This window comes from Dendronephthya gigantea, unplaced genomic scaffold, assembly GCF_004324835.1.
Source record: "Dendronephthya gigantea isolate DGI-Jeju-01 unplaced genomic scaffold, DenGig_1.0 000781F, whole genome shotgun sequence".
Taxonomy (NCBI): Eukaryota; Metazoa; Cnidaria; class Anthozoa; order Malacalcyonacea; family Nephtheidae; genus Dendronephthya; species Dendronephthya gigantea.
Window position 1 is genome coordinate 2,501 of NW_021163791.1, and position 20,967 is coordinate 23,467.

Genomic DNA, 20,967 nt, shown 5'->3' on the forward strand with positions numbered 1-20,967 from the left:
CTCTTCAACGATCGAGCGTCGCATCCAGTCAAGCCCCGAATTTCGCATCTTTCAGATTTTCATAATGCCTAGTTTCTATTCAGTCGTTGAGCTGTCGTTACATGTCTTTCCATGTCTTTGCAATAATCGTAAAAGACCGATAACGAATTATGAGAAGAATCATGTCGTTTCCTTTCTTTTTATGTCGTTGAGATAGGATTTGATCTATCCCGATTATCCGAGTGACACCAGGGGCGGATCTAGACTATATCAACTGTATCAAATAATACAGTCAGATTTTGCCGAAAATAACTATAATCATAAATGCTTTTATTTCATCATTTTACATCATTTGGAAATCGTTTTTTCGCTTCACAAGCTGACAAGCGGTTACGGAGCAATTTTTGGCATTTCGCATTCGCCAGCAACGGTTCACTTCTACCTGCTAACAAGCCCGCTTTTTGGGAGTTTGCTTCTCCGTTCAACTCAATAACATAACTCAGAAAGACATTGTCGTAGCAGTTGAGATAAAAATAGAACATTTTTGATACAGTCAGCGGGGGGGTATAAGCTATATTTAGACCGTTCGACTGTATCAAACCAATCAGAATCGCGATCACTGATACAGTTTGATACAGTCAGATGCTGAGTCAGCTACATTGCTCTATTTGAACGATGACCAACATTCCACGCAAAAGGCGCAAGTCTCATTACAAGCAAACTAAGTCTATACGCAGTTTATCTGGCTATCATGGCATCACGCGCTCTGTTAGACAAGTTGAACTGTGCGCTCAATTAGCGAAATTCTTTGGCTGAGAAGGTCGAAGAGGTAACGAATATCAGACATTCATGCGAAATTATTTTTCTGCTGCTCAAAGAGGGGAATAAATCGCGAGATATATACATGTCAATTTGCGGAGCTACAGTTTCCCAAAAGCCAGCGATTGCGCTCTCATAACCATTATCCCGTCAGGTAACTACAAAGTTTTGTGAATATATTAATATCTTATTCGTTGTAATGATTTTGTGAAGTTAATTTGCATCATGAGTGGAAAATCTGGCTAAACTAATACCCAGTCTGATTTGTATACAATAATAGCATCGCGTTCGGATCAATGCACGTGTTTATATTAAAACCGCTATTATTAATATTTTCTTAAGGTTGATCTGCTAATAGAAATAGTACTAAAGTCGTTACTGTCGTTAGAAGTTTGCCTGAATCATTTCCTAAGCTTTGTCCATCTAGTTTTAATAGCTATGAGTTTATGAAACGGAGTTTGCTCTAAAATTTTGACTGTGAAATATGAAATGCCCACAATGGGAAATATGATACCACTTTGCCCCATGAATAACCTTAACATTATATAAGTCTAGTCACTGACTGCTGGGAGTAGAACTACCTTTAATTTACTGCAACTTCCAAATTTATCAATTTGATAAGAATATAATCATAATCATCAATTTTTTTAGTACGCATTTTAAAGCCGGGAAAAATGTGCTTTGCTAAGAAAAGCCGAAAATTTTGGTAAAAAATATATCTGGAAAAGTACGCTCAAATCGCGGGAAATAGCATCTCCGGGCTTCCAGTTTCAAAAATTTTCCGGGGGAGCATGCCCCCGGACCCCCCTAGTTATGCGAGACCTAGTCTGTGATACAGTCAGATTTTCGGCCAGATCCGCCCCTGGACACTGTCGTTTTTCTGTTTCTCTCAGTCGTTATCAGAAGTTCACGATTATTCCAAAGACACGGAAAGACATATAACGACAGCTAACGACTGAATGGAAACTAGGCATCAGGGAATTTTTTTTCAATGTTTGTCAACCTATAGCCTTGTAGTTGTCTCGTTTATTCCTATATTCATTTTCACTGCCAATTCTGCACGAGACTACAGTTATATAATTATATTTTGCCGTGCATTAGCAAGAAAAAGTTCATAAAAAATTTACAGCACAAGCATCATTTGGTAATAAAAAATCGAACGCACTTGCCTAATCTTTGATTACTACTGGTTTAATGCCATTATTTACTGGCCCATACTCGATCAGGCTCGAAATCCCGCTGTCCTCATCACACCGGCACCTTCCACTCTTTCAAATCGTATTGGCAGTAGCTCATGCAATCATTATGTTTTATATTTTTAGCTTGTATGTGGCTTACCCAAGAATTGGCTGTAAAAAATGTTTTCGCTCACTACCACAGGGGTTGCCGTTAGTTTTGCTTTTTTTATGTTTCGTTCATGTGTGGCAACGATCGCTGAATACATGCCCTTATTCATGGCACAATTAGGATACAGCACAACTTATGTCGGTTTGGTCCCTGTGCTTGGTTTCGTCACTCAAGTGATAGGAATACCGATCGCAGGATATTTGTCTGACAAATTTCGCATGAGGAAGCACCTGCTGCTTATATGTATCCTTTTGTCGATTCCCAGCACCTTGCTGTTTCTGGCACCGAAAGCGCCTGATTTAACCTGCGAAGAATCATCATCGGGAAATATCACAGAATCATTCGGAAACTCCAGTATTGTTCATAATTCTGTAATGAACGCATCATCTGCTGAAAAAAATGTCGAAAATCCTTTGGGGAATAGCGAGACGAAATACGACGGCGATATGGTAAAATTCTTTTTGATTATACTTTTCTTGCGTGGTTTTTTCGAACTGGTTAAACGACTTTCTGTTACATTAATTACTGTCGCCGCTGTGACACATGTTAAGCAAGATAAATCAAAATTTGGATTTTATGCATTTTGGGGTGAAATTGGCGCCGGAATTTCGCTCTTCATTGTTGGAACGTTGGCAGGCCACATACCCCATTTGGTCTGCGGGAAAGAAGTCCCAAGTTATTACGTTGTTTTTTTCTACGCGGCTGCGGTACAGTGTATGACTTTAATTTCTTTGCCTTGGTTAGAATACGAGTATCTTGAAAAACGGGTGGTGGATTATGAAGAAGTCAAGTCGGTCTTGTCAAAACTCATTATATTCTTGTCCTGTTCATTTGCGCGCATGCAGGTTTCTGTACTGCGTTTCAATTGCGTTGGGAATTTTGGTACATGCGGCACTTGGGCGGCACGCCGGTTGTAATGGCAGTTGGTGGTTTCTCAGACGGCTTCTAGTTGGTGTTTGGTACATCATATCCCGTGTTATCATTGGAAAACTTGGCGAATTGTATGTCATAGCAATTTCACTGTTTCTATTTGCGCCTCGTTTGCTGGTCTAGCGTTTACTGAAAATGCTTGGCTGGTGATATTCCTCGATAGTTTTCAGTCTGTTTCGTTTGTCCTAACTTATGCGTCTTTGGTAATTCACTTTTCAAAAGCGGGATCAAAGGCATCGTCTGCTTTTTTTCAAGGTGAGCAGAATCCTATCAGTGATTTTTATACGCCATGTATGGTATTATTTTGGGGCAAAATTGAACGGATGCTGCATGGTTTATGCTCGCGGTTATTTCCCCGATTATTTCCGGGTGAAGCATGCCTAGGATTCACTTTTCAAGAAGCAGAATGAAAGGCATCGCCTGCTTTTTTTCATGATGAGCTAAATTCTATTAATGTCAATTTTGTGGTTTAGGCAAGCAAATTTAATGTTCTTATTCTAGAGGAAAAATTGATATGCAATTTTTATGTTAATATTTTTAAGGAGGTGGAAGCTTAATTTGGGGTGCATATATGGAGATTACTTTATGGTTGGCGAGTGCGTACGATGCGATCGGCTATCTTTAAAAGGGGGAACGGGGAATCGGGGATTCGGGGAATGGGGAAATCGGGGAATCGGGGAAGGGGGGAATCGGGAAATAGGGGAATCGGGGAATGGGGGAATCGGGGAATCGGGGAATGGGGGAATCGGGGAATCGGGGAATAGGGGAATCGGGGAATCGGGGAAACTGAAAATGAGATAAAGGAAAAATGCGACTCATTGAGATAAAAAACGCGATAAAGGATAAGAATAGCCTGAAAAGCGGTTCTCAGAGGGGATAAAAAGCCGTTTGAATAAAGCTGAATCTGCTTGTAAACTAGAACTGAACTAGCGAACTTTGATTTGAGTAGACATTGATGGTGTTTACACACTGCAAAATAGTTCTTTTCACAGTTAAATTGTACCAGGTGGCCTTTTGCAGCACCATCAATAGGGTGGTTCCAACTTCCAAGCCTAGGCTACATAGCCTTTAATACGACTGGTTTGCTTTCCCGTTCCATGGCTTATTCTTAATTAATGCATGCTAGAACTGAAGGTCTTCCAGATATTTAGAACAAATTTGAATAACTTCACAAATAACCTCACGAATAACCCTCTGCTCTGTGTGGAGACGGAAGGAGCAAGCTCACAAAAAGAAAAGTGTGGGTATTAGTCATAGTATTATTTCGTTAGAAAACAACCCATTTAAAAGCAGCCGAATTAATAAGCTGAAAGGCTATTGTTTGTAAAAAGTATTTAATAATAATAATGAAATATCACGATTTAGACATAGAATCGTGATTTCCCAATTCCTCCATTCCCCGATTCCCCGATTTCCCCATTCCCCGATTCCCCGATTCCCCGATTCCCCATTCCCCGATTCCCCGATTTCCCGTTCCCCCTTTTAAAGATAGCCCGATGCGATCCTCGTTGCGATCCTTCACAACGAGCTTTTCATTATAAAAATCGTACAAACGAGCCAACCATCAAGTAATTTGTTTATTATAAATGTGTATAGAGATCAATTTGACAACGGCACGCTTTAAAAAACACAGCGAGCATGCAACATTAATCAAAATTTTATGCATCAAAACATATTTATTACCGTTCAGTTTCTTTATAAAATTGATCAAAAGAAGTTAGATATTCTGTCCGAAAGATTTGAGGATTTGCTGAATGTGAAAAGATCTTGAATATGAGGATTATGTTTTCAATCTCACTCCCATAATTTTATTTCGACGCCATCTTGAAAGAAAATGTAAAAAAATTTCCGGCAAAATGACATTCCCCACGTGTGAAGAATATCGTACGTCCAATCAAAAGCCGTGCATGGCATTTTTTCACACGTGATAAACATCGTAATGAGATTAATTTACCGAGTGAAATACGATTTTTATTTCATCATTCGATTCCAGGGGCGGATCTAGACCGGTGCAACGGACGCAGATGCATCGGTCAAAATTGTGATATTGAAATTTGGTCAGATATAATATATTTGTATAGATTATACACATATAAAAATACCTGATAGCTAACTAATGTGATCACACCTCTCCTTGAATAAACTCAGAGTTTTTGTGGGTAGCCTGCGCATGCGCGGCTAACCACTATGTAGTCGAAAAAGTGTCCGGATGTTTGTGTGTGTGTGTGTGGGTGCCACATCTTCGGTAATCGTCGGATATACGAAAGATGACGAACGGTGGTTCTTCTACTTCCGGAAAATTTCGTTGTTTTCGAAGGACGGAAGCAATCGAAGTCACGTTAATACGTTTGTCAAATTTTAAAGCGAAGGCGAGTACTTTAAAGACGAAAAAGCGGTGATCGGTGAGCGTTGAATCTACAACTACAAAGTTACACTAATAGAAAATAAATAAAACATTACCTTATTTGGCAAATGGTAGTAACAAGTTGCCCTGTTTTATAAATTAAAATGCACTATTTCACTTGTCAATTTCTTGGTTGTGGACATGCAGCTATTAAACCAAATATATTACCTTATAATTTGGCAAATAGTAGTAACAAGTTGCCCTTTTTTATAAATTATACTATGCAATATTTCACTTGTCAATTTCTTGCTTGTGGACATGCAGCTATTAAACCAAATGCTTTGGAGTTTAAAAAGAAGCATTTATTTGAACATAACTATAAACAAAACATATTTTTTTAAAAAACAAAACTTTTAACACAAGTGCATTTCAACTGAAGAAAAATCTTTCAAATATTGTTCAGATACATAGATGAGCCCTTTGAAATTGTTATGCTGATATGTTTGAAACAATTTTTACACATTTATATCAATGATGAATGATGGCATTCAATGTTAACTAATTGTCGGACTGATTAGCACAGTGATAAGATATTGTCAACTGATAAATTTAAACTTGGAAAAAGCCACACAGATTTTTTCGACCTACGAACTGGTGCTATTATGTCCAGCTAATTGATGCTGATAAGTTATCTGTAATCAACATTGCAAACCATCTGTATCAATGAAATTACTGGATCAATGAAATCATACTATCATCTTCAGTTATAATGGTGAACATATTGCCAATAAACTTTGGAAAACAAGTGGTATAATCTTACTGGAACAATAACATTTAACCTTTATTGAATATTAACATAACTATAACATTGATTTATCAACAAAATAACCCATCTTGTATGTAACAAAGACATGCTGATAATCAAAGGACATCAAAACGATGATCATTTGAAAAAGTCTGAATCCTTTTTCTCCTTCTTAACTAAGCTTTATGTTATCAGATGATGTGTGCCACCATCCCGGAACCTTACTCTCTTTTTTGTTCTCTTCACCTATTCTACTTAAAAATTTCATTTCCTATCTCTTGTAAAAATACTTATGTATGTTTTGATCTGTCTAAAATGTATTTAATACAATAAAATATTATATATAGCTTGTGTACTAAATTGACTTTGTTATAACTGTATTCAACTAGCTAACTATAGGGTGTTTAATCCCTTGTTTATGGCATTAGAACATAAGACTAGAAAATAATATTTTATTGCATCAGTTGATATTTACTTGCCACTATAGCAGCTTTATCGCAGTTAATAATGTTTTACAGGCTACCCACATGTACGCATTGCGTACCTATTTTTAATCACTTCAAACCAGCGATTTAAATTCATTATTATTGCCAAGTTATCGATATTTGCGATCAAAACATGATTTCGCACTTTCTTTTGTTTTTCGACAAGTCGTCGTGAATAATTTCGCGACAAAAATGGCTTAAACATGGATATAAATAACTTTTCATTACGTAATACACAGTAGCACATGTGAATCACTGATGTGAATTAAGTGCACCGGTCCCGAGTCCTTTTCCGCGTGAAATCTACTGTTACGTCACATTGCCATTGTTTTGAGAGTAGATTTGGAAATTTGTGCACCTGTGAGTGCACCGGTCCCGAGTCCTTTTCCGCGTGAAATCTACCGTGACGTAAACGTTTCCATTGTTTTGAGGGTAGATTTGAATCCGCCGACCGATGCACTCGTGCAGATTGCGGGCTTTTTGCTACCTTTTCGCTTCAAGCCTCGTTTTAGATTCTACTGTGACGTACAGCTTTCGCTAAATCGCTTTGGCATAATGGAATTTGCTCTCCCACGCATTATCGAAGTCATGATTACAACAGCAAATAAGGGCATTATTCAAATTGAAAGAAAAATAAAGTTTGAGGTCAAACGGTAACGTACTCGCATAATTTTTCAAAATAAAGAAATGACTACATGCCCCTGGGGTCAATAATATAATCTCTATTCTCGAATATTCAATGGTTCTGGCCAGTTCTCCAGTTCGTTGATATTGCGTATAAATTTAAAGTTGCTTAGGTTTAATATAAAGCTTATGTTATAAGAGCAATTTTTGAATAAATGCCAATAATGGTCATATTATTATGACCACTAGACCTTACTATGACCACTTATTTATGACCACTATACCACTAGTGACTTTGAGTCACTAGACTAGGTATAAATTATAAACTGTGATTTACATTATTTTATTAATGATGGAAATCACAGTATATAATTTATACCTTACACCATTACTATGCGTGCGAAATAAGGTAACTTGTGTAGCTGATGTCAAGATAATACGACAAGTTTGAGGTATTACAATTAAGTTGTTTTCTGGTTTAATAATGCTACACAACAGCCACAAAAATTATTAGGAATGAATGATCAATGATGTCCAGTTTAGGTCATTACCAATTACCATACAGGTAATTAGACAGTGTAAATTCCTTAACTTCTAGCTATGGTTGCTCATGGCTGTTTTGGTCACCAAAGACTGGTGAATCACAGCTAGTCTATAAATAACTAAATTGCCTAATATAGTTCAAATTAACTCAAGTCTCAACTATTGCTGTAAGTCAAATGGACTGCATTGCTTTAGTTTTAAGATTCTTGGGATAATTAATATAAAAGTTATTTGGGATGAAATAACTTTTGCAACAATATGGGAATCCTAAATGCCTGTACATAGTACATACACTAGTAATTGATTGTGAAGAATATTTTTATTACTCATTGATGTATTCATTGTTGTAACTCTTGAACAACAAAACTATAGGATTGCATGCATACAACCTCATTTATAAATAGATCGACCTTGCTTTTAAGATTTGGCCAGGCAGGATACTACATAGTCTTGGCATATCTTCTATATTAGAAAGATTATTTACACCAGCTTTGCTGATTAAATTAACATAATTAGCCCCACTGCCCCAATCAGTGTTTGTCAGACTAAAACTAAAAAGTCAATTAATAAGACATAAACACTTGAATATTTGCCTAAAGTTTGCAAGCTCTAAAAAGTGGTTCCTTCCTAGTTGTTTTGGAAATATTTTATTTCTAAAGGGAGACAATACTTTGTCAATATTTTTAATTAAAATTTAAATAACTAGCTTTGTACTACTCACAAAAATATTGATAAACATTATTAAGATTGATCAATAACTCGATCTCTCTTATTTCAAAACATCAATTTTTTCAAATTTTTCAAATACTTTTTTGAATAATGAAATTAGTGCAACTCTTGTTGAATAATTAAAGGCCCTATTTCTTCTGAGCTTTATGGAAAAAATTATTTGAATATTTTGATAATTGGTATTGACTTTCGACTTTCAACTACTTTTGCAAACAACTATTTAATTCAAGATTTTACAATGTCTAAACTGCAGTTTATGCAAGATTCTAAAATGAACTCCTGAAATTGTATTATGAAGTACCTCTTTATGTTTAAAAGCTAGGACGTAGTTTTGTCATGAATCTTTGAATGCATGAGTTGGTTTCTATGTTTGAATGTCTATGTTTGAAACTAGTCAGCCAAATTAAATGCAGGGAATCGCGTTTTCGAGTCTCGCATTCCTAGGCTTAAAATTTCCCGGGATAGATGTCTCCGGCCCGCTAGTGGGCCTTTGACATTATCCATGAAAGATGCATCGGTCAGGAAATTCGCTAGATCCGCCCCTGTTCGATTCTGCTGTGCATAAATCTATTCTCGGCATTACCATCATATATACACATTAACCACGCTTGCTCTTGTCAGCTACCTCTGTTAGTAATAGTTTTTGATAAATTTCGTAATCAAAAGCCCAACGACTTTGTTGATGGCGATTGGAGTTTTGGCTGATGGCGTAGGCAAACAACGCGCGAGATTGACGAATGTATTACTCGTACGCGTAGCCGTACTCGTAAAACAGATTAGCTATATACAGAAATGAAACTTCTGTGTTTTGCTCATTGTTTTGTGTCCCAAGCGCAGCCAGCGCGTGATGACTTCCGGCGAGCTTGGCAAGTCTCATGAGGGAATTTAATGAGTAAAACGCCGTTTTTAAGACGAAAAATTTCTTTTTTAAAAATTCTCGCTACCTATGCTTATTTCTGGAATAAATTTTTAAACAGTGTCGGTATATGTGTCCTTCGCTAATGACGTCATCCTTAGCAAGAAATCTCGTGCTAAAATTCTAAATCAAAACCACAAGTTTTCAATATTTTAAAAAATTGTAGGTAGCCACCTTAAACTCTTATTATTTCGTTTTCACATTTCTATTATTCTTAGATATTTGTTAATTCATTTCGTTTTATCTTCTGGAGATATATTGTATCTAAAGCATGTATTACATGTTTTCTAAACTCAAAAATAGCTCAGCCAGTAAATTTATTGCACAGCTTTCCATACGGCAAGCCCTGCACTCTTCAGCTATATTTTTCCAGTTTTTGCCAGCATCAAATAATTTCATAAACCAGTTCTTAGCTCAGAAGATCCACTTTATCTATCTTTTTAGAAATTTTAAGCGAAATGGGACATCGCCCTAAAGGATTTGTTTAAATCAGCATTTGTTTGTCAAAAATTTGATTTTTCTATCGATTTACTCATTACATTTCAACATGACACTTGCCAAGCAAGTTACACATGCGCACATTGGGCAAAAAACGACGTGACTCGATTTGGCGTCAGTTTCATATCTGTATATAGCTAATCTGTGGTCGTAGTCACTGCTAAAGCTCCCTATTACCAAGGGTAAAATCCGATTTATTACGTTTTACGCGGTGAATTCGGTGGAAAATTTGGTCTTGTTATTTGTTAAACCGTGAAAAGTCCTGACCTCATTCGAGTTTCCCCCTAATTTAGTAAAAATACATATTTTCCACATTTATAAAAATATAAATTTATAAATTTCATCAAAATTTTGCTAAATGACAGTTTGAAAATACAAATTTTTGTCTCGACCAATCAAGAGCTTAGTAGTTCACACTGGCGCATGCGCATAACGTAGAAGACCGTCCATGGCGTGAGGTCCATTGCATAATGGCGGACGACTTTGATTTCGTATTTGCACATCGTGGGTGTAAATATCCGAGCGGATTTATAGTACCCTCGCACGGTGCTCCGCACCGGCTCGGGGATTATCCTAAGTCTGGCAACCCTCTCACAAAAAATAATGCATACACTAATACCATCGCTTGAAACACAAAAATTACGCTAGGTTCCTAAAAAAAACTGGATACAAAACACTTTGGATATATTTACTAAATTTATCTGTCAATTGATCATGTGTATTTTTATCGAAATACACTTTTTATTTGCAAAATTTAAGCATTCCTAAATTGTTTTCAAGTCTAAAAATGACAGATAAATTTATGAAATATATCCAAGGTGTTTTGTAACTAGTTTTTTGTCAGGAAGCTAGCGTAATTTTTGTGTTTCAAGCGATGGTATTAATGTATGCATTATATTTTTTGAGAGAGTTGCCACCCAAGATAGTATGCGGTACCCGCATTGACAATCGCATTGATCGGGCTCCCTCCGGTATCACTGCTGTAAATTGTCTATTTTCCTCTTCATCCTGGAACGAAGCTGCACTTTGAGGAATACATTTCTTTAATTTAGAAAAAAAAAATATTATTTATTTAATCTTTAATGGGGAAGAGGGTTACATAAAAAAAATTACTTTGTTCCAGGTGTGGTGAACCTAACTTTTCATGGAATTGGCAAGGAACTTGGCTCCGCAGTTTTTGGAATCTGTTTTGAAGAATTTGGTACAAGATTAAGTTTCTGTGGTTTCTCTGTTGTCACTGTGGCTTGGATGGCGGTGTTTACTATTTATATCTTCTGTGCTAAAGATGTTCATAGTTACCAGGAGGTCCCACGGGAGGAAGAAGTTAGTGATGATGATCGAGAAATAAAGTGAAGTTGATGCGGAGCATTTGCACTGATAATATGCCGCTGGCGGATCTGGGGGTAGTCAGAATAAATTACACAGCTAAATTTTGAATTCAAAACACCTTAATATTTTTAAAATGAAAAGGATATTTTTAAATAAAAATCTATTAGGATTTTAAGCGATTGCGATTTCAAGCTGTAATAATTTATTCTGATCACCCCCAGATCCGCTACTGTAATCTGTTAAAAATATTTCCAGGTGTTTAAATTACGTTCTTAAGATATGAAAAATAGAATTCTGAAGATAAAATAGAAATCGATGTAAATTCGAGTAAACCCTCATGATTGCGTGGTGGCCATTAATTTTTTACACATCTCTTATATTATTTAAGGATTTTAGCACTCTGTATGTACGTTATCCGGTTTTATATGCACGATTTCATAAACAAGGAACGAGAAGTCCAGTTCAACTGTCCTTAATAACAAGGCTATTGCATGGTTATTAGTTTCAATACAATATGATTAGATAAAAAATTACCAGTACGATTGCAAGTTACAGGTGTAGTAATTTAATCTGACTTACCCTGGGTCCGCCACCGGTCCCACAGCTTTCAAAGTAACGAGAAAACGTGTCCTTTTTTCACGGCTAACATTGCTCTGCCCTCCTGAGAGATACGAGCTTTATCTGAACGAATATGGTAAGAATAAGGTAAGATGAGAAAAAAACGCTGGTTCCCTCTCTATTTGTGACCATCCAAGTAAATTACGATGAGCAACAGAATACTGCCTACCCGCTATAAAGGTTTATGGTATGCATTAATAATTTTAAGGCTTGGTTCCAAAGTATTTTCCTTTTCACAGTGAAGTAGATTAATGATAAGTATATTAATAATGCGTCAGTGGGAACGAAAGCCTTCGGTCAGGATCTCATTCGTGCAACACACTTAATTGATGGACTAAGCAAGTCAGGCCGTAGCTAGAGCGCTTAATTGGGGCGTATTCATAATTATATTCATGTTTGTCTACTGCAGGAACAATAGCGTACAAAAGAAAGTAGTCGGGTGTAAGATGAATGTATGAATATTCCCAACCTACGTTACGGCCGTGTAAGGAACGAAGAATCAAACGAATTAAATAATAAGGTCTAGCTGGCTGGTTCTGCCGGTGTTTATCCCCGTTGCATTGCTTTTTCCATTTGCGAATCTCTTCGCTACCAGCGCTGATCCAGTGTTTTTGAGATATCTGAGTAAGTGAAATTCACTCCACATGTATGGTTGGCCCGCTCGTGATAATCTTTTACAACCAATTTCGCAACCCAACTACTCCTCGGAAGGATAACCGGAAACCTGGCATCATAGGATAATTGCTCAGCAAATTCTGGGCGGCTGGATAGTAAGCTTATCGACGGTAAGCTCTGGACCCCCTCGCCTTTTTTCGGGTTACGCATATTAAAAATCACTAGTCTTACCCACGTGCGAACCCGCACCAATCTGGACAAGTCCGAGAAACGTTCTGGTGTCATTCTTCATTCAGCTGTCACTGGCCCTTCGGTCTTCGCTTTCGGTGGTACAGAGGACTTCGGTCGCGAACGAAGTGCTGACCTTTGAGGGCTTCAGATTTGGTGGGCTGCGAGGCTGATGTTCCAGCTTCCCCTTTGGAAAGTGCTCATTGTTTTGCTTCAACCATTCCGGACCTTCCCAACAAGTCATATCTTCAGCCAGTTGAACCGGACTAACTCCTTGAGTGCAGGCAGTCTTAACGTGTTATCACTGGGACGGGCTGGTGCTGCTCTGGATTTCGCTCACACGATTTGCGACAAACGACCTAAAATCTCTACCTCTGCCCCGGATCCACAAAAGCACGTCCTCGCTGTCGAAATAGAAGCTCGCTTCTTGGATCGAGAGGCATAGGACTTTATGGAGCGATTGCGCCAATCTCAAATCCAAGACAGCGCAATAAGCTTGAGCCTTGGCGTCGTTGTTGCATTGAGTGCCGGGAGAGACCTTCGACTTTGCTGCGCTCATGCGGCAAGTGATTTGACCATTTTCATACTCATTACGGAGGTAACTGACTGCGCCATCCGTCTCCTCGATGCATCCACTAACATCACAACTTCCTTCTTCTTAACAGACGTCGCGAATCGGAGAAGACGTCATCATCTTTAGCGCTGTCCAGAGAATCGTCCATGTATGTGGACCTCAGAACGGTTTCTGCAGCCAGGGGATACTTCTCCTGCTATTTTCTTGCATTTTTCTGCGCCACAAATCGTGCTTCCATTAGCGCGCAGTTCTTCCTAAACACCACACTCCTGAATTCATACTTTTCAGGGTCTTGTTCTGGTCTCAGGTCCCTCCATAGCATTCGGTAGTACGGATGATCTCGTTCCTCGATAACGATCTGCTGATACATTTCCTTAATATCACTGGCCACCGCTACAGGGTTGCGCCGAAACCTCAATAGCACGTCAAACAAATCTTGCTGGAGTTTCGGGCCCGCGTGGATCTCGTCGACCCTTCTCCAGAGCAGCTCTCTTCTTCTGTCATAATTTGTATTGCTGAAAATCCAACGCCAGAAACTTCAACTTCCCAGAAACTCTTTAGGGTACGATCTAAATCACAACAACCGATATCACGACTGTCCCAACCGTTGTTTTGTTACTCAAAAAAGGCTGGACCGATCTGGGATCTGGGAACTGATCGAGGTTTATTACCAGTAGGCCAAATACAAGACCAACCAACTGGACCAAGACGTGCCACAGGTCCTCTCTCAACACCTTGAACGCCCACCATAAAGAAATGCATTTCCGGGTTGTCAACACCGATTACAATATCGGCTAAGCCATCCTTTGTGGAATGGCGATCGTAATGGCGATCGCGGTCCATTACATACCACTTATTAACCGAATTTGAGGTCCGTACTAGAAAAATCAGACCGAGGTCTTGACAGTACAGACCGAGCGATAGCGAGGTCCGTACATAAAAGACCGAGGTCTGATATTTTTCCAGTACGGACCGAACGTATTCGGTTAATAAGGGATTTATTATATGGCATACAGTATTTAGTTTATTTATTTATACAATGCGCTGCAGCATTCTTGCCGGCTCTTTCACCAGCCAGTCGCCAAGCAAGCACTGAAGTGGCTTCCAAAACTTTGTTTTTTACTCGTTAAATAAGAATGATACAGTAATCATAAACAAAAATCAAAGATGAATAAATATAATATTCACATGTACCAAATAATGCTCTTCTTCGTCCATTCTCCGTCGATATTTTTCGTGTCGAAAATAAAAGTGCAAGCTTGTTTTTATTCAAAAATATGAGAGTTGGACCGTTACTACGGCAACGGTCTAATACTGGGGGTTCCAGACCGGCAAAGAACCAATCAGCGCACGCCATTTTAGTCACGAAACCGCGTGCCATATAATAATGGCAAGTAATTACTGGAAAGTAATGGACCGCTGAAAACTCTTCTGAGCTAATCAGTGAGCTCTATTTCAACGGAAGTGACGCTTGCATATAATAAAATGGTTAATAAGATTTATGCGCAAAGAAATTAATACCACTGAGTTGTGTCGAGTTAGGAAATTGTGATGGGACAGGAGAAAGTGAAAATATCACAAGAACCCAATTTATATAGATTAATGTAATGCCTGGTGATCAGGCTGTAAGAACTGGACATGGTGCATCGCAGTGAACAGCTCAATAACGGGCATCATTGTGTACAGAGTGACACGTGAAAACTCACGAAAAACGAATCGCGTGGTATTGTCAATGGATGGGTCAAAGAAAGTACATTATTGCCGAGACAATTCAAAGATGAACTTTACAGTGTAGATATTGAGGCAAGTCTACAACGAAAAGGTTTACTATCAACAACATAAGCGAGTTGGATGGTGGCGAATAATCAAAATTTATGCACACTGATTGGGTTACTGAAAATGTAAACACACTTGTTGATTGGTCTAAAACGAAATCCTCTCTTGTTCCACTGAATAGGAACACACCTTTTACACTAGGTATGTGATAATAGATTTTACATTCGTTCTGATTTCAAAAACTTCACGAAAGTGATAAAGTTATTCTTTTCTTCTGCAGGCACTAATTAGCAAGGAACGAAAACCAGTTTGTGATGAATTGAATAGATTTCACTGACGTCTGCTATACGTTTGGGTATTATAAGAGGTACATATAATGTAATAAAAAATATATTTTAAATATAAATATAGAACCAACAAAGGCAATCAGCCGTTTGCAAGCCACATCAATATTACGTCAACGCATTGCATACAAAAGAATTTCAACCCTCTTAATGATCGCATCTAGAGGCGAATACAGTTTTGCAGAATGTTTGCAAGTATGCGAGGCGAAAATTATAAAATCGTACGCTTCGCTATAAATTCAATTTGCTAACAAAGTTTTGCTATGCTCGCTATTATGTTGCTCTAAAATAGTCTGGTCTTTGCACTACTGCTATCATCCACATTCGTGGCTCTTTTCTCTAACTAGAATAGGGAAAAATGTCAAGGTATGGAAATTGGGTGGGTCTTTAGCGGTGGCGTAGCCAGCATCGATAATTCATATATTCATTTTTTGCGGTATTGATTTCTTTAGGAATTTATTGTCTTTACAGTCACTTAACATGAATATACGAATGTTGCCCCCCCCCAATTATCGACCATGCTACTGCTTTATGAGCATGGGCGCAGCACGATTTATTGAAGTGCATTTCACAATTAAGAAACAGAAAACATTTTCCGTGTTTCTATACAGTTTTAGTATACACCCGGCTATTGTCTATTACAAATCTTACATTCTGATTGGCTACTCAACCATTGTCTATTCGTGATGGTGAACGTTTGGGAAAATTCGCTCGCGCGACTATATAAAATTGAATTAATCAAATTATTTTTCGGTGTAATTGCGGTGTATCGATTATTTTCTCGAAATTAATATATCTAGGTACAGGGTGTAAACTAAAACAATTAGACAACTCGCCTTCGTTGTCTATGAGGGAATAGTGAACTCAGGGTTCGCCTTCGTTGACTATTCGCTCATAGACCACTCGGACTCGTTGTCTAATTGTTAAATAGAAACACACGTGGGAGTTTGGGAGAATGAAACATAAACATTATTAATTGCACAAGTGCATAGGTTTGGCACGTAGATATCTATGGTTTGGCCGTACGACTGGCGGCAAAGCTTTGCGATTGGCTCTGGTGCTCATTAAACCAGTGTGGCATAACTTAGCAATTGGGTCTGATCCCTATCAGAATTCAGCTAATTCAGTCATGGCAAAATGATTAATTTTTAGTATTTTGTGTCTGGCCCTTTGATTAATCATTAAAATATTGAATCATGACAGCTTAGCCAAGCAGCTGGTTCTGGTCTCTTTGCTAATGGAATTAGGGCAACATAGCCAACCAATGGGTTTGATGCTTTTCTAATTCCCACTGGCCAACCTCGTTCCCAGGGCCTTTTACCTTGATTTTGGGCAGCTAAGGCTGCTAAGCGCAGGGGTCTTGTCTCTTTCGTCAGTTTGCTAGTGTGTCAAATCAGATGGTATAGCTTAGCAATTTGGTCTAGTCCCTTTTGCTGATTGAATTGTAACAGCATATAGGGTAACAGTTGGAACAAAACAGTTAGATTCAATAATAAAATTAAATAGGTTTAGGTCTACCTGACTTTTAGATTTTAACTGAATTTTATTCTGCTTTTTAAACTTTTTGATGTAAGTAATATCAGTAGTATCATAATTAATTTTAATACAAAGGTACCGGTTGTAATCATTACGTAATTCAGCTTTTGCTGCAAAGTAATTTGAATAAACCTCTATTCTTTCTATTCTATTATTCTATTCTATTCTATTCTATTCTATTCTATTCTATTCTATTCTATTCTATTCTATTCTATTCTATTCTATTCTATTCTATTCTATTCTATTCTATTCTATTCTATTCTATTCTATTCTATTCATTCTATTCTATTCTATTCTATTCTATTCTATTCTATTCTATTCTATTCTATTCTCTATTCTATTCTATTCTATTCTATTCTATTCTATTCTATTCTATTCTATTCTATTCTATCTATTCTATTCTATTCTATTCTATTCTATTCTATTCTATTCTATTATTCTATTCTATTCTATTCCATTCTATTCCATTCTATTCCATTTTATTCCATTCTATTCCATTCTATTCCATTCTATTCCATTCTATTCCATTCTATTCCATTCTATTCCATTCTATTCCATTCTATTCCATTCTATTCCATTCTATTCCATTCTATTCCATTCTATTCCATTCTATTCCATTCTATTCCATTCTATTCCATTCTATTCCATTCTATTCCATTCTATTCCATTCTATTCCATTCTATTCCATTCTATTCCATTCTATTCCATTCTATTCCATTCTATTCCATTCTATTCCATTCTATTCCATTCTATTCCATTCTATTCCATTCTATTCCATTCTATTCCATTCTATTCCATTCTATTCCATTCTATTCCATTCTATTCCATTCTATTCCATTTCCATTCTATTCCATTCTATTCCATTCTATTCCATTCTATTCCATTCTATTCCATTCTATTCCATTCTATTCCATTCTATTCCATTCTATTCCATTCTATTCCATTCTATTCCATTCTTTATTCCATTCTATTCCATTCTATTCCATTCTATTCCATTCTATTCCATTCTATTCCATTCTATTCCATTCTATTCCATTCTATTCCATTCTATTCCATTCTATTCCATTCTATTCCATTCTATTCCATTCTATTCCATTCTATTCCATTCTATTCCATTCTATTCCATTCTATTCCATTCTATTCCATTCTATTCCATTCTATTCCATTCTATTCCATTCTATTCCATTCTATTCCATTCTATTCCATTCTATTCCATTCTATTCCATTCTATTCCATTCTATTCCATTCTATTCCATTCTATTCCATTCTATTCCATTCTATTCCATTCTATTCCATTCTATTCCATTCTATTCCATTCTATTCCATTCTATTCCATTCTATTCCATTCTATTCCATTCTATTCCATTCTATTCCATTCTATTCCATTCTATTCCATTCTATTCCATTCTATTCCATTCTATTCCATTCTATTCCATTCTATTCCATTCTATTCCATTCTATTCCATTCTATTCCATTCTATTCCATTCTATTCCATTCTATTCCATTCTATTCCATTCTATTCCATTCTATTTCCATTCTATTCCATTCTATTCCATTCTATTCCATTCTATTCCATTCTATTCCATTCTATTCCATTCTATTCCATTCTATTCCATTCTATTCCATTCTATTCCATTCTATTCCATTCTTTCCATTCTATTCCATTCTATTCCATTCTATTCCATTCTATTCCATTCTATTCCATTCTATTCCATTCTATTCCATTCTATTCCATTCTATTCCATTCTATTCCATTCTATTCCATTCTATTCCATTCTATTCCATTCTATTCCATTCTATTCCATTCTATTCCATTCTATTCCATTCTATTCCATTCTATTCCATTCTATTCCATTCTATTCCATTCTATTCCATTCTATTCCATTCTATTCCATTCTATTCCATTCTATTCCATTCTATTCCATTCTATTCCATTCTATTCCATTCTATTCCATTCTATTCCATTCTATTCCATTCTATTCCATTCTATTCCATTCTATTCCATTCTATTCCATTCTATTCCATTCTATTCCATTCTATTCCATTCTATTCCATTCTATTCCATTCTATTCCATTCTATTCCATTCTATTCCATTCTATTCCATTCTATTCCATTCTATTCTTCTATTCCATTCTATTCCTTCTATTCCATTCTATTCCATTCTATTCCATTCTATTCCATTCTATTCCATTCTATTCCATTCTATTCCATTCTATTCCATTCTATTCCATTCTATTTCATTCTATTCCATTCTATTCCATTCTATTCCATTCTATTCTATTCTATTTATTCTATTCTATTTCTATTCTATTCTATTCTATTATTCTATTCTATTCTATTCTATTCTATTCTATTCTATTCTATTCTATTCTATTCTATTCTATTCTATTCTATTCTATTCTATTCTATTCTATTCTATTCTATTCTATTCTATTCTATTCTATTCTATTCTATTCTATTCTAACTGTTACCTTTGCTAAGATGTTGGTTTCTGATTCTTTCAACCATTTTCTTATTCTGTATACTGCATGTATATCTCGGTTCCGTTTTTGAATTCATTTGTTATTTTAGTCGCCAATCAGTGCATTTATTAGGTATACGCATTATTTAATGTATATTTGGATGAGCATGTGATATATATCATATTCCTTCGATATGACGAGGAAAATAGTGGTAGAAATAATTCGTTATTTACATAATTTAATTTATATAGGTTGACGGGAGTTCTATCAGCTTATTCAGAGAAGCGAAAATCGGGTATGACTAAGATTAAGATTTATTAAAAGTACCAATTTCGCAGTTAAAGACTGAATTACATGGGTTAAAAAAATTATAATGTTATTCTACAATAAAATATAGTTACAATTGGATGATAAGAATAGCGTATCCACTGCTACAATTATTAAAAACTCTACTTCCAGCAATTACAAAACTGTTGGCAAATTTATCAGTTCTACGCTTAGGGATTAAGAGTTTATCACTATACTCCGAAGAGAGTCAGATGTACTATAATTTGGTGGAACAATGGAGTGCAATTTGTGTGTTGAATCGATACACATGCATTCGTTCAACGAATCTCTTACAAATCTTCTCTCTTCGTATAAGAAGCATTGTCACCCAAGCACCGTCCATTGCTTTATCACAGGAGCAATCTGGGTAGATTATTCGGAAGACTCGACGTTGGATCTTTTCAATTTAGTCGTTTAGGTATTGAGGCAAACTATAATGCCATACTTCGCACGAGTACTCCAACTCCAATATCGGTCTGACGCACGATGACTTGCACTAACTTTTTCGATGCAATTTTAGATCGTTTTAATAATCGTAGATTATACAAACGTTTCGCAGGCTTTTTGTAGACGCAGTCGACATGAGGAGCCCACTCGAGATTGTTAGAAATGATTAAATCGAGTAATTCAATCTCCGATACAATGGAGATATTGCAACCATCAATGGTAAGCGGAGTGAGGGTTGCGGGATCTTTTGTCGAAAGGCATATATGCAAACTTTCTTAGTTTTAGTGCAAAGAAGCTCAAAGGGCCAAGTTGGCAATCCAATTGATAAGGACAGGACGAATGTCCATATTTCGTAGCTTTTGTAAAAGAATGTTGAAATCAATACGAACGAATGCTTTTCAAAAGTTTAATGTACAAAATAATTCGAAGGCAAGTGCCAGGTGTATCCATGGCTTTGTAGCACTTCTGAAGCATATATACTAACGCCATCGTGGAATTGGTTCTTTTGAGCGCACCAAATTGAAGCTCATCAATTAGGCTAGTAACTGACCGTAAAAGCCAGTTATAAGAAAATGACTCCAAGACTTTACCTACAGTGGATGTAAGTGGGATCAGTCTAAAATCGGATTCGATGTCGGGCTGACTAGGGCGGTATAGCCTATAGTCATTGGGTTTGGTCTCTTGCTAATT

The 20,967-nt window shown here is 36.7% G+C and overlaps 1 protein-coding gene across 1 annotated transcript; it reads left to right on the plus strand.

Moving 5' to 3' along the window:
- Positions 1 to 2,125: 2,125 nt before the first annotated feature.
- LOC114544417 lies at positions 2,126 to 11,879 on the plus strand. The gene is made up of 4 exons (XM_028563066.1): positions 2,126 to 2,594; positions 2,890 to 2,990; positions 3,158 to 3,330; positions 11,143 to 11,879. The coding sequence occupies exons 1-4, from the start codon at positions 2,157 to 2,159 to the stop codon at positions 11,370 to 11,372; spliced, it is 942 nt and encodes a 313-aa protein (XP_028418867.1). The 5' UTR covers positions 2,126 to 2,156; the 3' UTR covers positions 11,373 to 11,879.
- The last annotated feature ends 9,088 nt before the right edge of the window (positions 11,880 to 20,967 follow it).

Excerpts from the sequence above, each read along its gene's own strand:
- LOC114544417 (XM_028563066.1), top strand. The coding sequence starts at position 2,157 with ATGTTTTCGCTCACTACCACAGGGGTTGCCGTTAGTTTTGCTTTTTTT. Across the intron at positions 2,595-2,889 it reads CGAAATACGACGGCGATATG|AATACGAGTATCTTGAAAAA; the intron begins GTAAAATTCTTT and ends TGCCTTGGTTAG. Across the intron at positions 3,331-11,142 it reads ATCGTCTGCTTTTTTTCAAG|GTGTGGTGAACCTAACTTTT; the intron begins GTGAGCAGAATC and ends ACTTTGTTCCAG.